The sequence below is a fragment of the Columba livia genome, chromosome 1, assembly GCF_036013475.1.
Source record: "Columba livia isolate bColLiv1 breed racing homer chromosome 1, bColLiv1.pat.W.v2, whole genome shotgun sequence".
Lineage (NCBI taxonomy): Eukaryota > Metazoa > Chordata > Aves > Columbiformes > Columbidae > Columba > Columba livia.
Genome location: NC_088602.1, coordinates 197,183,064 through 197,207,133, shown reverse-complemented (window position 1 = coordinate 197,207,133; position 24,070 = coordinate 197,183,064). Strand labels below are relative to the sequence as shown.

At 40.0% G+C, this 24,070-nt stretch overlaps 1 protein-coding gene across 6 annotated transcripts in view; it reads right to left on the bottom strand.

Annotated features, from left to right (window-relative positions):
- Positions 1-6,724: 6,724 nt before the first annotated feature.
- ATXN7L1 (ataxin 7 like 1) overlaps positions 6,725-24,070 on the bottom strand; it is a 114,111-nt gene continuing 96,765 nt past the window's right edge. For 5 of the 6 annotated variants that reach the window (XM_065049052.1, XM_065049055.1, XM_065049056.1 and 2 more), the window contains 5 exons: positions 21,995-22,187; positions 19,402-19,523; positions 15,475-16,420; positions 12,623-12,697; positions 6,725-9,375 (listed from right to left, as the gene is read on the bottom strand). In XM_065049052.1, the coding sequence (XP_064905124.1) occupies positions 9,334-9,375; positions 12,623-12,697; positions 15,475-16,420; positions 19,402-19,523; positions 21,995-22,187 (1,378 nt within the window). In that variant the 3' untranslated portion in view covers positions 6,725-9,333. Of the gene's footprint in view, positions 9,829-12,622; positions 12,698-15,474; positions 16,421-19,401; positions 19,524-21,994; positions 22,188-24,070 lie in introns of all 6 variants that reach the window. The other variant, XM_065049054.1, reaches the window with a different exon arrangement.

The following is a 24,070-nucleotide window of genomic DNA, read 5'->3' as shown; positions in this document are numbered from 1 at the left end:
TGCTTCTTGCTGTTTTGTTGTGCACCACCAGGAAAACTCTGGTTCCATCCTTTCTCCAATCACCTACCTTGTAGCTAAAGGTAGCACTGAGACCCCTCTCCTCCGTTAAACTTGTCTTAAAACTGAACAAAACTTTTTAAAAATCACATTCTTATATATCATATGCTTCAGCTACTAAGACTTCATCTTGGTAGCACTCCACTGGAGTCACTTCAGTATCCCATGCTGTGTCTTGTATGGTGGAGGCCCAAACTGGACACGGTTCTGCAGATGCAGTCTTACAAGTGCCAAAACAGAGAGGGACAGTCAGTTCCCTCTGACTGCCGCCTACATTCCTCCTGCTGCGGCTCAGGCTGTGGTTAGCTTTCAGCACCCCAGGGGCCCCTTGCTGACTCACGTTCAGCTTGTCAACCAGGACCTTTTGCTGCAAAGCTCCTTTCTTGGCAGTCGGCATCCAGCTTGTGCAACAACACAGGGTTGTGTCTCCCTCCCAGGTATAGGACTTTGCATTTGTCTTTGTTGGACATAACGAGGTTCCTGCCAGCCCAATTTTCTACCCCACTGAGGTCTCTCTGAAGGGCAGCTCTGCCTCTACTGTATTAATCACATTCCTAACTCCAATTTGTTTTTATCTATGAATTTGCAACCTGTTCCAAAATCCAGGATGGTAATGAAACCCTTCAGCACTATTTGGTCCAGTGTTAACCCCTGAGGCATGTTACTAGTAACCACCAACCAACCAACCAGGTGTCAAGCTGCTGACCTCAGCCTTCTCAAGCCCTCAAGACAATTTTCCTCCCATCTCACAGTCCATGCTTTGAATCCATATCTCTCTAAATTATTGTAAGAATACAAAAGCAGATGTTGTCAAAAGCCTTGCTAAGGTCGAAGTGAACAGCATTCGCTGCTCTCTGGTCAGCACCTGAAGGCAGTCATTTAATCACAGAAGGCAAGCATGTAGGTCAGGCATGGTTTCCCCTTGGTAAATCCATGGTGTTTGGACATGGCTTCCATGAGCATTTGTTACATAATCTGCCTGGGATTGAGGTTGGTTTGAGCAGTCTGTAGTTCCCTGGGAAAATGGGCATTGCATTTGCTTTTTTCCAGTCCTTAGAAACTCTGTACCCTGTTCACCATGATTTTTTTTCAAGGATGACGGCAGCCCTGCAATGGCATCAGCCTCCATCCCTGAATCCTGCCTGGCTTTCTTCAGAGACTGGTATAGATCCAGGCTAAGTAGTCCTTAACTCAGTCTTCCTCTTACATGGGTCATACCTCACTCCCCAGACTCTGCCCAGTGATCTGAGCACAGACTTCTCTAGTTAAAACCTGAAGCAAAGCAGCACCGATTGTATCTCAGGTGTTTCCATGTCCTTCGTCACTAGTGGGGTGCACAATTTCCTTAGCCTTCTTTCCACATTACTGTACAGAAAGGGCTGGTCACATACTTCACTAATTCCAACTTCAGTTGAGCTTTGACTTTCCTAGTTCTGCTTCAGTGTGCCTAGGCAGTATTTCTGTATTCCTTGAGGATAGCCCACCGCTGCTTCCACAGCTTGTATGCTCGCCTTTTGGATTTGATTTCAGTCTGGAGTTTCCCATTTAGGCACCCTGGCCTTCTCCCATGTCTGCTCAACTTCCTGCATGTCAGAAAGGACCATTCTTGTGCTTCAGCTAGCTCCTCTGGGCCCTGCAGGGCAGTCTTCTGCAGGATTCTGCCAACAAAACATCTGCAATGAGACAATGTCTGCTCTCCTAAATTCCAGGCTTGAACTTTCACTATTTATCTTCCTCAGTTTGCTCAGAGTCTTAAGTTTTGCTATCATCTCGTAGTCCTTGCTGCCAAAGCTGCCACCAATGTCAGTGTTCTCAGCCAGCCCTTCCTTATGTGCAAGTAGCATGTCTGGCATAGCCAGACCCAGCTTGGTGAGCACTCCTGTCAAGAATTGTCATTGATGTAGTACAGAAGTAGCCTGGATCACTGTGCCTTCGCCATGTTGCCATCCCAGTCCCCACTACAAGAACAAGAGCGTTCAGTTTTAAGGCTAAGCTGCAAATGTTTTTTGTTCATTTGTTTGTTTGTTTGTTTTTCAGTTAACTGCAAAATAAAGACTAAACCTGCCATCAAAAAATCATATACTGAGAAAAAATTAAATATCAGGAATCAGAAAAATACTTCCAAGTTACTGCTTCTGAGTCAAGAAGTAAAAATAGGTCACAAAAAAGAGGCTAGTTGAATATCAGGAAACATAGCTCTCTTACAGAACTGGTCACTTCCCAGTTGACTGAAAACCCAATAAATTTATTTCCTACTACTACAGTGGGACTTTTGCTGAAGGCAAAGGGGGAAAAGAAGATATTTAGCAGGAGCCTTCATTCTTTGAGATATATGATTGTTAATTGTGGCTCTGAGCCCACAGCTCTTAAGATCACAGATGATTTTATTCTAGCACTATCTGTAGAGCGAGTTCACACTACATCGGGTGGTGAGATCAGAGATCCATCTCCATTGCCTTAGTTTCTCTTACTCCCTACAGTCCAATTATTTTCTGGATTCATCAGCATTTGGTGGAGGTCAATGTCAATGTAGATGGTTTCCCACAGGTGTCAAGGATAGACATACTCTTCATATGAACTGCAACAGTGCATGTGTTGTAATAGAGAATATACTGGTAACTGGGACAGTAGATTTAGAAAAAAATGCCATGTAGCCTGTTACACAGTTAGTCAAAAGACTGACATTCTGGAAGAACAGCTGAAGTGCTTGGTTCCATGAACATAAAAAGACAAGACTTGTTAGAGTGTACAGTAGTTTCCTTGCTTTGTCCTATGCTGCCTTAGAAACAAAGCAGGTAAAGTGACTCAAAGGAAACTCTGTGGTATATATCAGGGACATCTGGAAAAAAAAATTCAGTGAAATACATATCTAGGAAAGGTGCAGTGGAGTGAGAAAGGCCAATACTAAGGTCTTGAGCATCACCAGCTCTGACTGGGAAATACAGCTATCAAAAAAAAGCTGGTTAATGAATAACAAAGATCAAGCAATGGAGAAGGTTTGGTATTAGGAAAAAACTCGAAGGAGGCATGAGGGAGTGTTTCTAAGAAAATGACTCTATGAGATGAATCCTTGAGAGAGGAGTTAGATCATCGTTATTGCTTCCTTCACATCTGGACCATAGGACAGAAGGTCTGCAGTCTAGCTTCCTGCTCAAACCTGGGTCAGCTCTGAGGTCAGAGCAGCTTGCTCAGAACTTTGTCTGGTTTGGGTTTGAAAATCTCAGAAGCTGGAGATGGCACCTACCTCCCTAAGCAACTTGTTCTAATGCTTGACTATCCCCGTGGCAGTATGGCTCTTCCATGTATCCAGTCTGAACCTCCCTTGTGTCAACTTATGTTCACTGTTTCTTGCTCTCCCACTGTGCAGCACTGAAGGGTGGCTCTGATCTCCTGGTGACCTCCTCATGAGTATTAGCAGGCTGCTATTACATCCCCTTAAGTCAGGGCAAGTGGTGAGTTGGAACCAGAGGCTTATTACAGCGCTTACCCACTCACTTTGTGCTCCAATTTATTTTCCTCTTTTCCTTTCTTGGTAATCTCATAATGGATTTTGAAGGCAGTCTGGGCCCAAAGGCCCTGGACAGAAGCTCGAGATGGAGAAGCTGGTATCTTCCAGGTGTCATTGGCATTCAACTGCAGGTGAAAGAAGTCTGGGATTGGAAGATCAATAGTGGAGGTCATGGGAGTGAGTGGTCCAGTAATATGCTAGGGGTAAGGAAAAGAGGCATTAGAGAATTGTCTTTGAGGAATGAAGGGCCCAACACTCAGTCTGTTACGTACTCCAGAAGCAAACATGCACTTGGCTTATTAGTTTAGGTTAAGGAGCACAAATGGAACATTTCCCTTGGAAAGTTTTCTTTGTTGGGAAGCGCCCATGCTCAGGGTGTGAAGCTGTAGCCCTTTGATGCAGCCTGCAAAATAACACAAATGAAAATCAGCTTTTTGCACCTTCTTGGGGTCTCCTTGATAATGAAGCAGCAAGCCCCGTATTGGTATTACTGTTCAGGCTATGGGCTTCAAACACAAATCCTAAAGAGAATTGACAAGGAAGAAGTAACTCAAGGCAAGATTAAAATAAACAAACAAACTCAACTGCCCCAAATCCCCAGCTGATTATGTGTCAAAATAAGAGAAAACTAAAGAAAAAGGAAGGCAAAGCGTGGAGATGACCAGAAGGGAAAGTTTCTTGTATAGGCTCTTGCGAGTATCTTCAGAACTAAAGTGACAGGTCTATACATTCTGCATCTGTTGTGGGAAAGCCTGAAGGACTGAGCTTGAGAAGTCCCTTCCCAGTGACCTGTCTGCTCACCTGTGACACAGTTCTGCACTCAGCACTGAGTAAATTTGCCACGAGGAAGGGATGATGATTTCTCTTCTGTGGTGATGCTCACTCTGTCACCAGTCCCTCCTCGGCCTCAGTAGGGGCCAGGCTGGAAACAGCTGACACAGAGAGGGGATTCACAGGGCTGCAGTCAGGAGTTCATCAGGCCGTTCACTCTATTTACACCAACAGGCCTTTATACTCACAGCATTCTGTAAATACACTTTGTTCATGATTTTCTGAAAAACTAGTTTTGTGTGGTGTCACATCAACCATGTTAGTAACTGCTGCAAGTTAATCACACCCAGATTCAGTTTCAGAGCTAAATCTTCCAGGTTTGGGAAAGCTGCAAAGTGGCAGTTAAATGTTGTGCACTATCTTGAATCCTGGCTGGTGTCCTTTCCCTCAGATCATGTTGTCATGGATCCTGATGGTTATTTCTGGCAAGCTTCCCCTGAAACAGGGGGAGCTTCCCTAAAGCTTCCCTTCTCCCTTCTGTAGGGAGAGCAGATCACAGACTAGAACTAAATATTGCTGCAGCTCAGTCAGAAACTCCAAAAAAAAATATAATAACACACAGAAGAATCCCGCCCATGTCACTTGTGATGCATTACAAAATGACAACAAGAGCATGCACACCATCCATGATGGATTCTCCAGGGACCTGCTGCTGAATTATCAACTTGATTGTTCTCATACTTAAGAAAGTATGTTTTAAAAGAGCTTTGTAGTTGTTTTGAGTAGTAGCTTTCAAGTGGTACTCAAGGAAAAAAACAGGATAAAAATTGCATGAAATAAGCATTCTTGTGTTCTGAAGTCTGAATCTGTTGTATGAATCTTCTCCAAATATTTCTGGAATCAGTATTCGGCATTTCTTCCAATTGTGAATCCTGACAGATTTGGAAAAGTAAAACAGATACTGGTTGCAGACAGCAACGACTTTCTTCTAAAATAAATATTTCTGTGGTAAAAACAGAAGCATAAAAACTAAGAGTACAATGAATACAAAAGTTAGTGTGATCTGCTTCCCTCTGAAACTGTTTAGAGCGCGTTAGATAATACAAGAGAGTACTGCTACAAGCAGAATACTTGTTGCGTAACCAAAAAAAGGGTGGGGGAAATGAACTCCAGAGAACAGCTTGTAAATCATTCTAATGAACCAACAAGTGCTAAGAAAATGACTCAGTCATATTTGGAAAATAAATTTAGTGGTCTTCGGCCTTTGCTGGCCATGGGCAATGATGGCAAGAAACTAGTAACTCATGGCTGCAATATTCCATTTTCTTGGCTGTTGCTTTAATTTCTAATGGCTGCTAGAAATAACGAAGCATCTAACAAACAGAATGTCACTCTTCAGCTGTACATGGGAACCACTTTATCAGATAAACTGTTACTCAAGATTGAACAAAAAAAGTTTTCAAGATATAAACAGCTCAGACCAAGGCACAAATTGGGCAGTGAAGAGGAAGTTCAGGATTAGATTTGCCACATGCGTCTAACGTGCAAGATGTTACACAAAAAGCTGTTTGCCTAGAAGGTAAAATTTTCCTCCTTCAGTAACTGTTTCCTGTAACACAGGCCAGCTTTATCTCCTCTGCCAGTTCTGAGTGTTTGCATACAAAACCAGTTTGCAGTCCAAACTTCTTACTTTTAAAAAAGATCACACCGTAATTGTGAGTGGCTTCCCTACAGGATCTCCAAGGCTAAGTTTCCAGATACTTCAGCAAAGGAGCATTAAAGCGTGCATCTTCCCCAGAATTGCAGAAGATGTTTGCAGTGAGAGGAAAAACTGCAATCCTCTCTGCAGAGCTGCCAAGCCAACAAACAATTTAAATCTCATTTGATCTGTAATTGGAACAGGCTTTACACAGAACAAGAATCTTAACGCCTAGATAAAAGCTGCATTTTTAGCATTAACAGTGATAAAGAGACTGGTTATAAATTTGTACTGCCCATTGAAGTGAGAATTCCTAAATCTAGCAGCTTTACCAAAGTTAATTCTTACATTGATAAGGAATGAGAAAATGCATTCAGCTAAGCAAAGGAATTTCAAAATGATTTATCCATGCAGACACCTCACTAGCTGATTGTCACACGTGTCTGGACATGTAAATATAGAAATATTTTAGACACAAATGTCACAAATAATCCCAGAGCACTTCTGCCCTCTACAGAGAGCTGGGAAGGTCTTTTGAACTCCCAGTCACATTCTCAGTGCTGGCTGCCTGCAATGTGTACTTCAGCCTCTGGGAAGAACAAGGGAAAGAATACATATGCATATATATATATATATATATATGCAATAGATACCATTTTTGCTTTGCAAAGATAAATAATGACAAACTCTTATCTGTTTCTTACAAACATATAAATTATTTTATTTACAAAGCCATGTTACAAAAAAAAATAATAATAATAAAGCAAAAAACAAAAAATACAATCGCTCACTAGAGAATATCTCCAGGCCCGGTGTTGAACCATGGCAGTATCAATCAGATACATGTTTGTTCTGGTTTTCCTTTTTAAAACTGTAAGCCATAGAATTTACTATTTACACCTACTTTAGACATTTATTCTGCTTACAATTATCACAAGCATGGAATGAATTCTATTTGATACTGCTAATACATAAAGGTGCAGGACAAAGAATGAAAATACTTAGTGTTACAAAATATGGATTGTAGAAAAGAAATTGGCTGTACAAGTATGGCATTTTTTTTTCTTAGAATGATTGGACATGCTTTCTTCAAAAGTCTTCTGGAAAAGGTTCTAAAATCTGTAGTAGGAAAGCACAATAGAGCAGGTGCAAATTCATTTCTGTGCAACAACAGTTATTTAATATATCCCATGACTGACCAGCTATGCAAAACCCACAGAGTTTTGTTAAAGTGCCATGGGTCAACAGCATAACAAAATATAAGGTGTAAATAGAAAAATTTCTTTTTTTCTTCTTTTTTTTTTAAAACAATAGTTCACTGAGAATCAGCAATAATAGAATATGCTGTATAAACTATTCTCTACAAAGGTCAATCAGCACTATGTACAATTGTTACATCAATACAAAAGAAGGCATACAAGTTATCCAAGTCGCTTTTTATGGCTGACGGGCCTATGCATTGCGTATGTGTAACAACCAAAGCTTCTGAGCCTCTATTGCTGGAAACAAATCACAAGATTTTCAGGCAAATGGGGAAGAAAAAGAACTACTGAGCGAATGCTACACTAATAATGCATTATAGGCTGGTCCAGTTTGTATCCATTTTTTCCAAAGATTTACTTCCATTTCACTTTTCAGGCTGATTTTTTTGATACAGATAATTAAGTAATGATTCTTTGATGATGAAAGAACACTGTGGGATTTTACTCGGTGCTTAACTTTCCTGAAATGCTGTCAGGCGTAAGCCAGTTGAAAAAAAATCAAGCAGCATTCAAAGGACAGGCTCCATATTCCAGCTTTCCAATGAAAAGACGCATGGAAAGAGCTAAAGCTTCCTAAAACTACAACATTGCTCCTTCAGTCACTGATTAGCACTATTTCTCAGAAGCAACCACTGAATCTCACAACCACTGTTTTCCCTCAACAACTAGAAATAGCAGTTCATTGATTACAGAGGATGACGTTGTTACTGAGATTTTTCAACTCCTGCAGTTTTATAACTCAAAATAAATTAAAAGAATCAACATAGTACTGCTCCTAAAACTGAACAAGACAAAAATTGTGCAAAAATAACAAAGATATGTACACATTTTTCAGTCTGAAGAAATGTACAATAAAAACATAATTCAAAGAACATCTTAAAAATATAAACATTGCTTCAACTTTCCTAAGTTTCATACTGTTTCTGAAACTATACCGGTCAGTTAGCTCTGAAGTATAGCAAAACATAAATTATTACAAAATTAACACTATAAAAATTTATTTTAAGAATATTTCTAAACTTTTTTCAAAGGGTCTAGCCTTGTTTAGAATTGCTTAAACATTTTTAGTCTTAAAATTTGCCTTAAGCCTTCTTTTTTTAAAAAAGAAAGTAGTAATAATCTCCCTATTTGCAGTCTCTCGCCTTTCCCCAAGATGTAAATAAACCAGCATATAAGTGCACTTTTAACACTGTAGAAATAAAAATTAACTCCTCTGTACTATTGTTCCAGTACCTAGTATTGGCTTCCTGATTATAAAATCTATATTTCATTAAAAAATTCTGCAGTAATCCTATAAGAAACACTGTCAGTGCAATTCTGTTAATGCAAGCCAATCTGCTCAAGTCCTGTCCTTGCAAACCCAAACTGTTCACTGAAGTTATCAAGTGCTGTGGTCTTAAGGGTCTAGAAATCCCCCGAGAGACGGGGATTTTGCATGTTGAGCCCCTGATAACATTAATTACAGTTTGGTGCAAAAATCCTCTATGCATTGACTGAGTATAGATTCCTTAAGAGCCTGATCCTGGAAGAGGCTGAACACTCAGAATTCCCACTGAAATTATTAAATGCTGTAGGTACAGAGCACCAGTCAGGATTAGTCCCTAAAGTTGCAGTGCCCCAGCTGTTTGCAAATTACTAAGAAATGCACTCAATTTTTATCCATAGGACAAGCTTAAATACAGAATTACTGTAATTTTAATTTAATTAAAAAATTTGGAGATCCTTTAAATAAATTCAAATCATGATCTGGATTTTTTTCTTGGAATGTCCGCTGTGTTCTGGTAAGGAAACAAAGGGAGCATTGCAATGCTAACAGCTTTAAAAGGCATGAAACATAACCAAGCAGAATGCACAGATCAGTGGCAAATACAAGTGAAAAACTAAACAAATCACTATTACAGTTTTCTGTAAATTTAATGATCTTTAAAACCACAAATTCATAAAAGATTAAATCCATCTGCAGGACATAGAAAAGAAAAACCCTGTGGAGTAGGGCTGCTGAGAGCTAGAGATTATAGGCTGGTTCCTTTTCCTTGTTATGGAAGAGTCCTTATTCTACCAGTCCGGTTTGATGTCTTCTAAAAGAGAAACCAGAGCCAGGTTCAAAAATCACAAAATGTCTTTCAGTATATAATACTTTAATAACATCTGCATCTGACAGAACTCAAGGCAGGAATTTATGTCAAGTCCCTGAACTAAATTCCCTCTTGTTTACTGATTACATTAGACCTTTAAGAAAAGGAACTGCTTTGAATAAACAACACACTTCCTTTGGGGACTGCCTGATTTTAGTAAGCTTTGGTGAATCTCATGTTCATTAACTTGGTGTATCATTACAAGTAAAGAGCAGCAATTAGACGACAACTCTGAAGAATCTTTTCCTCTACACAGCATGTTTTCATGCACAAGGAATCCCCACACAGCATACACGTTGTCACCTTCCCTTAACAAAATGATCTAGTTACTCAGTATTTAAAAACCACCGCATACTGAGGTCTTGAAGTGTTAACACATTCAGGCACCTAAAAGCACTATGAAGACAAAAACACTTGATTAGTTATAAACCTAGAACAAGGATAAAATCTGGAGAAAACAAGCTTTTAATACATAATCTGTATTGACAGGCACAAATAATTTGACTGTAAAACTATCGTTCCATTAATGCTTGTTAAAAACCAAGTAGCTTTTATAAGGAAGAGTATTATTTTTTCCATTAAAGCAACAGTAGTTGGAAAAACAGGCATGTTTTTATGTATACAAGCCCCTGTTCAGGTCTCAAACAGATGTAGCAACATTCAAATTAAACATGAAATGAGAACAATTTGTTGGAGTTTAATCGACAGAGTTTAGTGCGAGGGGAGAGAGCAGACAGGCCCACAGTTATCCTGGCAGCCGCCAGTCCCCACAGGAGAACCCCAGAGCACAGTGTACTTAACAAATGCGGCAAATCACCAAAAGAAACTAATTGTGCGAAATCAAAACCACCCTTGGGCATCTTGATCTCACAGCTCCATAATGGCAAACACCCAGCAATGGGTGGCTGGTGGCTGTCACAGCACTGCCCATGTCCCCTGGGCTCTGGCTGGCCACCTGTGGCAGGAAGCCAGCGTTCCCCGCACGACTGCCCATGGGCCAGCACGGCTTCAACCAGCCTGGCTTCACAGCCACCGCCAGCTCCACAGTGCCTCCTTCTCACCCAGTCACTCAACCCCGTGTTGAGGACCCCTCTGCCTCCTCTGGAGAAGCAACAATCTGCTCCCATCCAACCCCTCTGCTGCAGCAGCTCGCCCTGACAGGTTGCCCGAGCAGGTAACACGCTGGAGGCAACCCGGAGTAACTGCTCTGTACTCACATTTACCTTGGCGGCTGCAATTCTGCTTCAAACTGCATTGCTGAAAGCCTTTCAGGTTTGTATTCATGAAAACTGGCCTGTTTTTTCCAACTATAAACCCCAGTGTACAGCAGAGACTGTCTCTGCCTGCAGACCTTGCTTCACTGGGGCTCCCTGGTTATCACGGTTGTAACAACACTAACATTAAAAACAAGAGAGCTCAGGTTCCCCCGGTAATATCTTGACTGCCATAACATATACTTGCAGATCCACTTATTGTGACCTAATTAATAACACCTTTACAAAGAAATATTATAGCACAGTTTAAGACTAAAATTTTGTTTAGAGACCATTCAGTTGCTAGACTGGAGACGAAAGCTGTCAACAAAGCAGCTCAGATTTATTTTGACAGTGGCAAGCATTCATTAGACAGGTAATCATTATTCATGGTACCAAATACTAAAATCCTGTGTTAGAGTTTAAAAAAAAGTTTAATAAAACTTAGAACATCTTGATTTTTTATTTGTATTCCGAGCTCCATACTCAAGTACCGAAGTGACTGAAACATATTTTTAACAAGAAAGAGTTTGTGGAGCTTAAACAAACAAGCACTTCTATTTTTGATAAAGTTACGGAAACAGGCAGCTGAAAAGCTCAGCAATAGCCTCTGTTTACATAAGGCTGCCACAAAATTAATGTTTAGTTCTGTTAAGGCAACAGATCCCCACAAGCTCTGCTCCTCAGGTACTGTGTGTTTTATACTAATGCAGGAGGCTAAAGCAAAACCAGTTTTCCACTTCAGAACAGCTTTATCCCATGTTTGTTCCTGGCAGTTGGATGACTGTCTCACACAGCAAATGTCAGTCACTATGAATATGAAGAAACTGTCCACTTTTTTCCCTTCAGAGTAGTTCTGCTATACAAATACAGCTTCGCATTCAACACCAAGAGGGAAAAAATCCTGTTTGGCAGTTCATCTCAACATATGAGTGATTTAAAATACGTTTAATGGGGATACAGTTGTGGGTTATCGTTACTACAAGCATAGTGTTCTTTTGCTGTGTCTACACAGCACAAACTAAGCAGCACAGCCATTTTGAATAACTACTCCTGTATGACTTAGCCAGAATATGGAACAGAATTCTGAAATACTGACTGGTTGTACAGAAAAATCCTCTGGAATTTTTGTTTACTTGTGATTACACCTTGCTAAGGTGGGAAACCTCTTCATATCAAGAATCTTGATAATGAATTCTTGATAAAGTACTCAACTTGGAGAGTCACACAGTAGACGCCATATTAAGAAAAATCAACTAGTCTATCAGTCCTCCTGACAGATGAGGGCTGGATCATGGGTCAAGCACCTGTCCTCACAAAAAAGCTGAGTTACAGCATTTATTATAATTCTCTGACTAGCGGTCTGTGTGATGAACAGGTGTGGTGGAAGTGCTATGGATTTTTCACAGTCTAAGAACTCAGATCATGCTTAGCTCAGTTATGCTTTCAGATTAGTTTCTCTGAATAGTCAAGTGCCCTGCCTTCTCTGTCCCACTTCTGTTGTCCTTGTGCTGCTGTCACTTCTGGCCTATTTTTAAATGCTGTCCCCTCTATGCCAGTCTGGGGACTGTGCTGCGTCATCTCAGCAGGGGAAGCTGGACAGAAAAAACACATCAGCTTAGCTGGGTCCTGCACAGTTTCTGCTGCTGCTGCGTTGATATCACCAAAGCAACAGCCAGTGTGCAGCACATAAGCCAACCTGAGGTGTACTGCAGGTAGTAAAACACAAGAGGAAGACTTGTTATTCATAAATCTCAGAGGGGAAAACAGCTGGAAAAAAATAAGTGAGAGGAGAAATCTAATATTAGTTCACTGACAGACAGTTTCTGTAAAGAATTGTATTCATAATGAATTTGCATTTTAAGGTGTTACAATATAAAAGATTTCAAAACCGCTTACAGACTACTTAAGTACGCTTTTTTCCCAAAGCAACTTACTTGTCTGTTGTGTACGGGGTTTGATGTACTCGAAGGACTGGATTGTGACAAAGCTACACTGCTATTTTTTCCAATCTGAAAGACATTAATTGAGCAGTATTGAGAGGCATATTTGTCAGTTGAATGGAGATGCTGGTAATGGGCTTCCCTTTCCTGTGTGAAGTGCTACTAATTGCCTTGCATTTGGAACACAGGTATTTTGCTATTGCAAAGGATACACTTCTTCAGATAAAGTAATAATTATCTCTCAGAGCCTGTATACTTTAAGTAAACTCTCAAAAGGCACATAAATACTATTACAGGTCAGAAAACAACATAGGAAACAGTTATTGGAGGAATACAGATTATAAAACCTCACCTCTCTAGACCAAAATACTCGTTTTTCTAGTTACTGGAGTCACTTAGTGCAGCTACTCAGCAACAAGAGAGCAAAGAGTGCTCAAGGTCATGGACTTGGCCCTGGGGACCCTCTCCATTCCTGAGGAGTTTAAAGCAAGTGGCCAAGCACCATAGCATGCCCTAAGTTATTATTTTTTTCTTCCACATAGAGCCTTCATTTGTCATTGCCCAATAAAGCAAATATTAATCAGAAGAATCAAACTCCAGAAGTTTAAATTTGCAATTGTATCAATTTACTGCATCAAAGAATTTCTTTGGAGTGCAAACTCATAGTACACATACATTTTAAAAATCCTTAGTTAAAATACTGCAATATTCAATCTGCACATTTCAATACTGGAGAGATTACAGCACTCTGCAAGTGCAGCCTGTCTTAGTTTTTTCTACAACGACCCACAAACATAGTGCAGATATCTCTGTTGGGATACAAAAGGGAAGACAGCTGTTGAGTCACAGCAGCAGTTCCTCAGGGGTTACAAGGCTGATAAAAACCAACCATGGACACCTGCCTGCAACTGGCAGATGACTGGATTTTGAATGGTTATTCATGAGGTCAATGGACTTCAAGGAACATCAGCTTTAATCACTTGATGGAGAGGCAGCAAGGGCCTGTCTTCTAAACAGTGAGAAATGCAGCTGTAAGTTTCTTACAGAATAGATGGGACTGTGGCGTTGGCTGGCGGGGTTTTCACCAACATCACAGGTTTCTCCTTTCCTTCTGCAACACCATTTGTTACATTGCCATTTCACGTATGAAGGGTAAGGTAGCCTTTGTTTCCCTCTCCATATCTACTCTTTCTCACACAGTGACTCAAACAGTGTTTTCTATTCACATTCTAGCCAGAAAAAAAGTTTTTATTTACAGCCAGTTCTGAAGGCAGCTCCTGTGGTGCACAAAGACTAAAAGGGCAGGACTCTGCCTGTCCTGTTCCCTTTAGCTTGTTGTTTTCCATGTCACAGCTGTTCTCTAGGTAGCAACGTGCTTTTCTTCAGTATCTTGACTAAAGATACATAACCTTGTAAAATCTTTCCTAGCCCTTCAGAACATCATGGCATGCTTGCAAACCTTTCTTCTCTACATCTACCATTATCATAAACCCCTTCCACAATAAAATACGTCCATCTTTCAAATGAGAAAAGAGCCACTAGGAAATTTGACTTGCTGAGATCTGAGAATGCCAAGAGGGAATATTCTGCATCCTTAGGCTGCCATTCACTCGGTGCTGCCACGACTGCCACCCGCCCGACTGTGCACAAGGCACAGCCAGGAGCAGCACAGCCCCAGCACAGCCCGTCCTGGTTCTGAGCCGGGACCAACAGACCCAACAGTTACAGCACCCAGTGAAAATAACAAAGATTCCCACTTGTGTTGGGTCTTTAATGCTGGGAACACCATTTTCAAACGATTAGGCTGCAGCCAGGATGCACGTCCTTTTCTTTTAAAAGTATACTTCAAAACCCAGTGGTTAACACTTTCAGTTACCTACCTATCTAGGCCAGGCATGAATTGAATTAGAAAAAAACCCCACCTGAGCCTATTCATTGGTCACTTGAGCATTTTTCTGTATTCTTATTCTCTTAATTTAATTTGCCCTATTACATCAAGGAACAGGAGCAACATTTTAAGTAATACTGATCTTTTTGTGGAATTTCTACCGTGATTGCATTTCTAGAACACAGCAAGTCAAACCAGCAAAGCTCAAAAGTGATTTCGAGTATTTTCCAGAGTTTTAATATTCGCATGTACAGTATGTAACATTATTTGACCCATATACTTAAGTGGGTACGAGTCTCATTTCTTTATAGCATAAATAAACAGTAGGAAATGTCTATTTGTTATTGCATATAATTCAGTATCCTCGTCAAAACTAGCTGCCAGCCAGACATTTGAAATACAATCAACTCCACTTTACCTCCTGCTTTTGATTACTAGTGTAGTTCCAAAGACCAGCCACTATAAGAAGAAAGTATGACCAACAGTAGATGCAAGTGTTTTACATAAGAGAAAGAGGTGACTTGCATAACATTTGAAAATGAATCAGCAACAAGTTTGGGAAAAGAAGCAAACATAAATGCTGACTCTTATCTTCCTGTTTTAATGACACCATTTATTTCAGAGAGATGAGAATTAAGAAAAAAAGTTACTTTCTAAAAATTATTTATCCGGTCTGGACATTCAATTTTACTTTCAGAGATACAAATGGCTAACTTTATTAACTGAATTAAAAAATCTCAAAAATATTTTAAGAAAGTAGGTTTTTTTTTGTTTACCTCTCAAAGCATCTTTCTGTGATTCATACACAACAAATACAAGTAAGTTTCTGTATTAACCTAGAAAGTTAAGTTGTGCGATGAAAAGCAATCTGAAGCAAACACAGTATTTTCAGAACACATGAAATATTTCACGTAAGTCAGACATGACCTGCAAAAAAATAACTGGAAGGGTCCCTTACCTGCCGAGAGATGGAGCTGCTTGTAGGATCTGGCACTGCAGCAATAAGGTTGGCAGTGCTCTTTCTATGAACACTATTCATACCAGGCATTTTAGTGATTTTACAGGCTTTGCTACTAGAACTAGAGTTTTTTCGTTTTTTTCCTTCTGATTTGTCGAACGAAAGGGGTAGAGAAGACACTGCGTTGTGCGCTCCCAGGGAGTGGTCCCCTGAGTGGTGCACCAGAGAAGATACAGACAGGTTAGAAGAGTCAATACTGCTCACTACCATGCTCATGTGTTTCACTGAGTCTGTCGAACTACTCGATAGTGAAGTCCGTCCTGAGGGCTCCGATTTGGCACTGAGTGGGCTTGTTCCGTTATTTGTATTGTGCACAGACATACTGTTGTAGGAAGATGTAGCCTGATAGGAGTTCAAAGTTGAACTGGGGTTCAGGACACAGTTCTTTTTGTGGGACCCTGAAAATGAAGATGAGGAAGAAGTCTGCAAAGATAACGAGGACGATGATGACGATGACTGCGGCTTTTTCTTTTTGTTACTTGAAGACTCATCACCCCGAGATGACAGGTCTTTGACTTTTGAGGATTTGCTGGTTTTTGTTTTGGATGGCTTGTGGGATGGGGAAGGGATGACTGCTGGCACTGGTGACACAGCTGATGGCGCCTTGAAAGTGGAGTCCATGATACTTAGGCTTGCAGCCACGTGAGGAAAAGCTGTAGTGTGTGACATAATGGAATTAGTTTCTGACGTTGTCACAAAGGCTGCATTTGATAGCATGGCTGACGTCATTATGTAGGGAGAAGAAGTGATTCTTGAACTGATAGGTGTTGAAGGAATATACACCGCACTGGGGTTGCTGAAAGGCTGCAAGACTGATGCTGGAAAAGGAGTGGAGACATGTGCTGCAGGAGAAGGCATGGGACTATCCGCTGCGGGAGGAATTTTCCTAAACAGAGAAGGGAAAAAAAAACCAGTTTTAGATCCATAAAAAATTCCAGCCAAACAATGCAGACAGGAATGGATTTCTGGGAAGGAGCAATTCACTAAAAAAGGCAAACCTAGTTCATTATAGTTTTGACCCCTATTCTACCAATCACATATATTTAACTATTCACAGTTCAAAATCAGCTCTGCATTCTGCAATGGCTTAAAAATACTTTCACTTCCGATTTTTTCCCCTCTTTTTAAACTTGCAATTCCATTATGAGGTTCTTTGGGATTTAATACAAACCACAAACCCAAACCATGTGTGTTTTAATTTGTAAAGATTCAGGAAAGCTGGATCATGAAGTATATTTTCCTAAAAATTAATTTTGAAACGAGGCACATTATGTCTGTGAAGGCAGCAGAGACCTAACAGAAGATGAACAGGTCAAGAACTATGCAGCATAATTTTCCCTATAAAATTCTGTCATGGCCCATGAGCCCTGAACTATGTAACTCAAACCACAACTGAGCTCCACTTCAGCGCAAGTGCCCCATGCAGCAGTCAAATGCACAGTGTTACAATTTAACCACCTCGTGACAAATCTAATTTCATTTTTTCCTCTCCCGTTTTACCAAACAATTAAAAATGCAAATAAAATGCCTGACGGTGGCACCTATAAACATTCCACTCACCCTGGTTCATTCATTGCATATGTTTTGCTTGAAAGTTCAAGTTGAGGAACAGTTTCAATATCAATCTAAACTTACAGGTTAGATTTGATGAGCGTAGTAAACAAGCCAGTTTGGGGGTTTGTGAAGCACTTAATCATGGAGCTTAAAGATGAAAAGGAGGCAAGCTCATCCCAATGCAGTGCTACTCCCAACAGCTCATTTGAGAGCCGCTTAGACGGGATTAGCTAGGTTAGTTATTGATTAATTTCACTGATATTGAAAAATTGATAAAATATTAAACAACGCTTAATAATCTTCATAACTCATTGAATAATATGCTGAGAATAAAATTTAATACCACCTGTGAAATTAGTGGAATGTATTCAAATTCCTTCCTATTCAGCCACCATCTTCTATTATTTTATCTAGCCCAGTGTTAACAAAGAACCAGACTGCCATAATGTTTCTAGGAAAATTATCATGTGAGCTTTTCTCATTATTTAGACTAAAATTTAATTCACAGTTTAATACTGTTTTGCTTTAAGAACCTGCATATCACCATAACTCTGCCCTTATTATCCTCACTACTGACACCTTTTCAGTTTCTGAAGACTTATTCTTGCCCTCAGAGAAGAAGGATAAAAGAGCAGCACTGGGTGTGCTGTTTTATCATAAATCAAATCCTAATTACAAGTGTCCTTTCCTGGTATTCCTCCTATGGAGACTGTCAGACAGAACACTGTTTATGGCACAATTACATAAGGGATTACATACAGTCCGTGCAGCCAGAAACGAGGAAGCCCCTACTGCCTGTGATGTGCTATGTGAACAAAGCTGCTTATCAGATCTGTTCCTCAGGTTATTTTTGAAGAAGGGCCAATTATTCTTACCCACCTTGTAAAGTACTTGAGAACCAGGGATAAAAAGTACTTTGTAAATGTCTCTACCATTCTCAAAACATGGCCTTGCTTCCCTGTACCTTTAGCCACAACTACAGAGCTGCACTAGCACCAGTTATAAAATAACGGCTTTACACAAACTCCTGCCTGGGCAAGACAGGAAAAGATCAGTCCAGAGGAGCACTGAGGACAACGGGAGAATACAATAGGGGTTAAGCACTGTGAGCTTCCTGTGTTATACAGACAAGTCACTACGGGTGGAATTCATTACAATATTAGAGATTACATTAACAGCTAGAATTTGGGAAAACATTTACAATTGGATTTAGTGGGAGCAGGGTGAGGCCTGCTTATTTCTCTTATCATATAACTACTATACTTTCGTTTTTCGTGATAGCAGTGGTACTAGTGACACATTTTCTCAGATTTAAGAAAACCAAATTATTTTTATTTGTGGAAGGTGACAGACGCTAGTTAACAGCCAGATTTACAAAGTAGAAGAGTATTATCTGTCTGTAAACAGACGTGAGATGGGCCCTTTTACGGCAAACCCAACCATTTCCAAACTATGTCTCCCAGCATAATAGCGCTGTTATCATCAAGTTACCAGGTCAGTCAGAAAAGCCAAGCTTTACAGTTTCAAAAAGATACTTAAATAAAAATCAAACCTTGTTTATCTAATGGTTGGCATCCAGTGAATATAACACAGTCCTGATAATAAACAGTGACATGAAACACTGCGCTTTAGGGTCATTACACTGGAAGAAGAATGTATATTCTGTAGCAGAATACCGCCAAAAAATCAATCCTAGCTGCAGATGCCACGAGTTTTTCAAATACATATGTTGTTTAAAGAATCAACATCTCTTTTAGAAGTGCACTCTATTTTAATGTATCTGTGCCGCCAAGGTGCTTGGAACCTGTATATGTGATACAGAGGTGCTTCAATAGTGGCTAATAATCAGAATTTTAAGACTCAACAGCCAGCAAGGGTACTATGGACTAAAAAAGCATCACATTTCATGTCACGCACAGGCAAATGAGTGTTGAGTTGCACCTTACAGCATGACACTTACAGAGGAAAGTCTAAACGGGTGATACGGTTGCATGATACAGGTATAAAAATCTAGGCAAAATCTAACCTGTGTGTTATAAAATGATACGACAGCAAAACATACCTCCAAACCCAGAAAACACTGTGCTTTAATGCTTTTAAGTTATATTAACAGAGCTACTGAATTATTCCTCCCCAGATTCAGAGGGACTAACAGAAAGTCCTAAATCTGTCAGAAATTTACATCAGAATAGGAGATTGTTCTGTTGTTCTGCATATTCCTTAACAGAGAAAACTTATATTCATATTACTGCTATGATTTAATACAGATTTTCAAATGTTAAAATACCCACCAACTGTAAAAATCCCACTTACTTCCACATCTGTGAGTTCAAGTGTTTTTCTACCATGGAGTTTAGTGCGAATCGGAAATGGTCCCATCTTCTGTCAAAGACGTAGTACCCTCTTCCCATTAAGCGACTGCCATATGAACAAAACTGAAAGCAAAGATATTTCAATGTTGTTTTAAAAAATAATTTCCACATTATAAAATAATTCTAATTTTTAGATCAAGGAACCCCTTTGTAATTTGTATTGTGCATAAAAAACACCTTTAAGAAGGTGTTTTTCACTATCTGCATGATAAATACTTTTTGCATGATATATGAGCTATGTGCATAATGTTTAAGCTTAGTATAAAGTATATTTCATATACATTATAAACAAGTCAGTTTACTATGAGGTTCCTGTGTTACATGGAAAGGATATAAATGCTGTGGGACTGTTAAGGAAGCAATTCTGGCTAATAATACTCTTAATGCCTCAGAAAAAGTTACATCCTTTCGTGCACATTAGATCTTGTAATTGTGTAACAGGAATAAAAATAGAACCGAAGAGAAACAAGGTGCAATGAGAGCATCTTCAATATCTGTTTAATAAATAAACACACCAGTGGTATTTCAGTAAAAAAATAAATTCTTATCCATGGCACCTACGCAATAACAGAGCACCAGGTACACTCTTCAGTGTTTGAAAATCACCTAGAGGAGTAGTAAATACTTTGCGAATTCTGCAGAGCTCAGGAGTACTTCCTGCAAAGTCCTACTACACTGAAACGGTACGATGGGGAATCTACCCTTTCTTCAGTTTTACTGATCTTATGTTATGTAGAGAACTGCCGCAAGACCTATTGGTGGGAGAGAAACCTGTTATAAACCATCTTCAGAAAACAAGACAACTCTCCATCACGCAAGGACCAAGGCACACAAATTCTGGCTGAGAGCAGAAGCTACTGATGCGATAGGAACGCATCCCTTTAAAGTACTTTTCAGCTTAATGGAGAGCAAGTGCTGACTTTAACTGTTTACCTTAAGTCTGTTTCATGACAAGGTTAAACAGGTTAATTAAAACTACCACCTAAGCTGATAAACTGGCCTCACCTCCCAGTGATACTGATCAGTTCCCACTAAGAGGCAGTTTAAGAAGCTATTGCCTTGTCCCCGGCTGTTATTACCACTTCGCTGGGAGAGGGACTATGCAAGGAAAAGAGTTCACTTCTATATAAAATGTAGAAAGTGAGCAAGAACTGTGCTGAAGGGGATTTGCACCATCTTTACTGACTTCACCTTGATACGGCCTAAGAACAGCTGCACCCTCAGTGACTGCTTCAGTTGAGAGATGTTGAGATGTCAAAGAACAGGCGAGTCAGTGGGATTTGCTTTGATCCAGAACCAGGATCCTACAACTAAATGGCTTTTGCCAGCCATGCCTCACTGATGGTGTCTGTACAAGAACCAGCTGCACTTCCATTATTTTGGGCTGGATTAGATGATCTCCGGAGGTCCCTTCGAACCCCAGCCATTCTGTGATTCTATTTTTTTAAATTGTGTGGACACACAGGCAGTGAGCCTTTAATTTTTAATTCATAAAGAAGTAGCCAGCAAAAATGAAGTAGAATACAAGAGTACCAAGGAAGCAGAAGGTTACTGCATATCATAGTATTATATGGATTATAATAATGCTGATTTTCTGTGTTTTAAAACCAAATACAGAATTTCATCGGACAGTCATTTTATGTTCAGCTCATACTTTTTCCTGATGTCTGACAGTAAGAAGTTGCCTTTGCTCTAGAGACTGTAGACAATGCTACAATTATCACAGTGTTTGTTTTATTCTGCATATCACATGGAAAACACATAAGTGAAGTCTTCATTAATTTTATTCCTTGGCTCAATTTTTATGAGAACCAACTGCTTAGAAGTTCAAGAGTTCTCCCATTACTTTTTGGTTTGTACAGTGTAAACAAATCCACACTGTGGAGATAATGCCACAAGGCAGCTCTTACTACTTACAACGAAATTTCTCACTAATATGGGAGAAAGACAAAACCAGCACATACTTCAGCCATGGCAGAGCAGACGGGCTATGCTGTGCTCTAGACTTGCAATTCTTAGACGAACAAAGCAATAGCTTCTAACTCCACATACAGGCACATAAATGATATTTAATTACTGCTTCAAACCAGACTACAAAAATCAACAAAGCACTGCAATAGCCCTTTGCTGCCTTAGATTTTCAGAACTATGGCAAATCGCAAGGTACAATTTCATAAGAACTATGACAACGAAGAGATTACCTGTTCATGTCACATTTAAAACAATGCAACTTGCCTCGGCTTGGCAGAATTACACCCAAGTTGCAGTCTACTGAGAGGAAAATCTAGAACTTCTCATTTTCTACTGCTCATCCTGTCCTGCAAACTATCAATGTTTGTCATACGTACTGACCAGTCACCTTCTCCTACCTTATCCCATCCATACCATTTCCTGCCAAATGTATTTGTTCTCTTTACAATACAGTTTACAGAATGTGAGGTACTCATTCCTTACATTTTTATTAAATGACTTCTTTTTACTTCCCTCTAATTACATAAGAATAACAGCACGGCATGCCAGAGACAGACACATACCCCAAGAGGTCTGGGATGGTGTCCAGAAAAATGACAGTCTAATTTCTCAGATTCTTCAGCTCCATCCGCTTCTCCTTCATCACTCGACAATCTGCTTGTTAAATCTCCTCCCATGGAAGGCAGTGGCAGTTCTGGTACGTACCCACTGTGGTTTGAAGAACTGTTGCTGTTTATGCTATTTGCAGATGATGGTCTAGAAGGAGAATATACATTTAAATCATCAGTATTTAAGGGCTCAGCAAACCTACCTGCCGGAGTGAAGCATCAAAATAAATTATACTAGAAATGATCATATAAAGGAGGACAGTAAGATACAGAATAGCTGACATTTGGTCTTGTGAGAAATATATTGGGGTTATCATGAAGTTAATGTTAGCAGAAGCACCTTTGTATTGTTTGAGATTTTAAATTTGCCACGAGGTTGAGTTTAGGATCTTGAGAGAGGCAAATTATATAAAAAATGCAAATAAAAATCAGATGTGTATAATCTTCTTAAATAGCACCATTACTCTGCTACTTGATTGATCCCAAGGGTCCAGTTATGAAATTTTATTTCATACAAAAATACTACTGAAATTAATGTTCTAAATCTGAGCTGACACCCCCTACAGCTAGACTAGTAAGTGAAGTAACTGGGAGGACCTATCACAGCATGTAGGTTTTCTTTACCTTTGCTAAAATACAGCAAAACAAAGTGGAGATGCCTTTGTACCACAGAGCACAGTGGTGCCTTGCCTTTCAAAAGTAGCTTGGAAACAAATCTGATCAGAAATGAGGGTGAAAAGGATTCTCAACTGCAGTCTGTACAACCAAGTATGTATGTGGACCTTGGAGGCTGGAGGAGAGGTCCACATTGAGCAAAATCTGAAGATCTTCTTCAAGCTCATGAATTTATGCTATCGTGACACAGCAGTCACTAAGACTGTGGACAGGTGCCCTCTTCTGAACTGAGCTGGGACCGCTCAACAATGCCCATCAGCCTGAAATAACTGCTGCACTTGCTGTAGCGAGGGATATAGGTTGTGTGAGTGCTCCTCAGCCTTCAGGAAAAGTCAGCCAGGTCATGGCAAGCCACCTCCAGTGAGCGCTGAGAGCTTTGGCCCATCAGAGCAGGGAGAATTCACACAACCTCTTCAGCAGCAGAGCTGCGGGCGTCCCGGCTCCCCGCAGAGAGGCAGCAGCCTTGCCTTGCCTTTCCTTGCCTCTGGCACAGCTGCTTGCAAAACCAGACAGGACAACACAATAGAGGCACAGCAGCAGAAACAAAAGTGTGATTGACTGTACAAACACAACGTATGATGGCTAAAATCACCCTCCTCATGTACCACCACCTTTGCAATTCCTTCAGCTGACTATCACTGAATTGCATTCCAGTTTTGTTTCTTTGGCTGTAACAGCTACTAAAACCAAAGTCTGTCTGTCCCTCTATGCTCCTCTCTATGTAAGGACTGTGTAGGGTCACTCCTTTTCTAAGAATTACTCAGACTTCTCACCACATTATTTACTTACAGGTATTCTTTCATTGTCCTTTCACTCAAACCCTCTAAGACCCTCCTCTGCCATTGTATGAATAACATGTCATTATGGCTTGATGAACACAGAGCAAACATCTGAAAAGACTCGAGATAGGAAATAAATCATATATCTCTTTGAGGTAGGGACTATCTTAGTACAAAAGCCCCCCCAAATGGGCACTGAATCCTGACCAAAGCTTCTGCAAAGGAATATGAAACAAAATAAATATGAACAAAACCAGCTGGTTTAGCTTTATCTACTCCAGCCAAAATTAGTACTAAAAACCACCCCAGTCAATGAAACAAAGCATATGGGAACTTTACCAGAGGGCAAGTAGAATTCAGTAAATCCAATATATCATGCTAATTTTTCTAAAGAGATGTCTTTAGTTTGCATTGTTTTTCCGAAGACTGTTTTTGTGCTTTACAAGAAAAATCTTCAAGATGAGGAAAGATGCGTTATGGGTAGTTTCAAATCAACTGTTTTAAGAACTAGCTGTTTACATTGTCATTTACAGTAAACTACACATTTTTTTACAAGACGTTCCACTATAGTAACTGG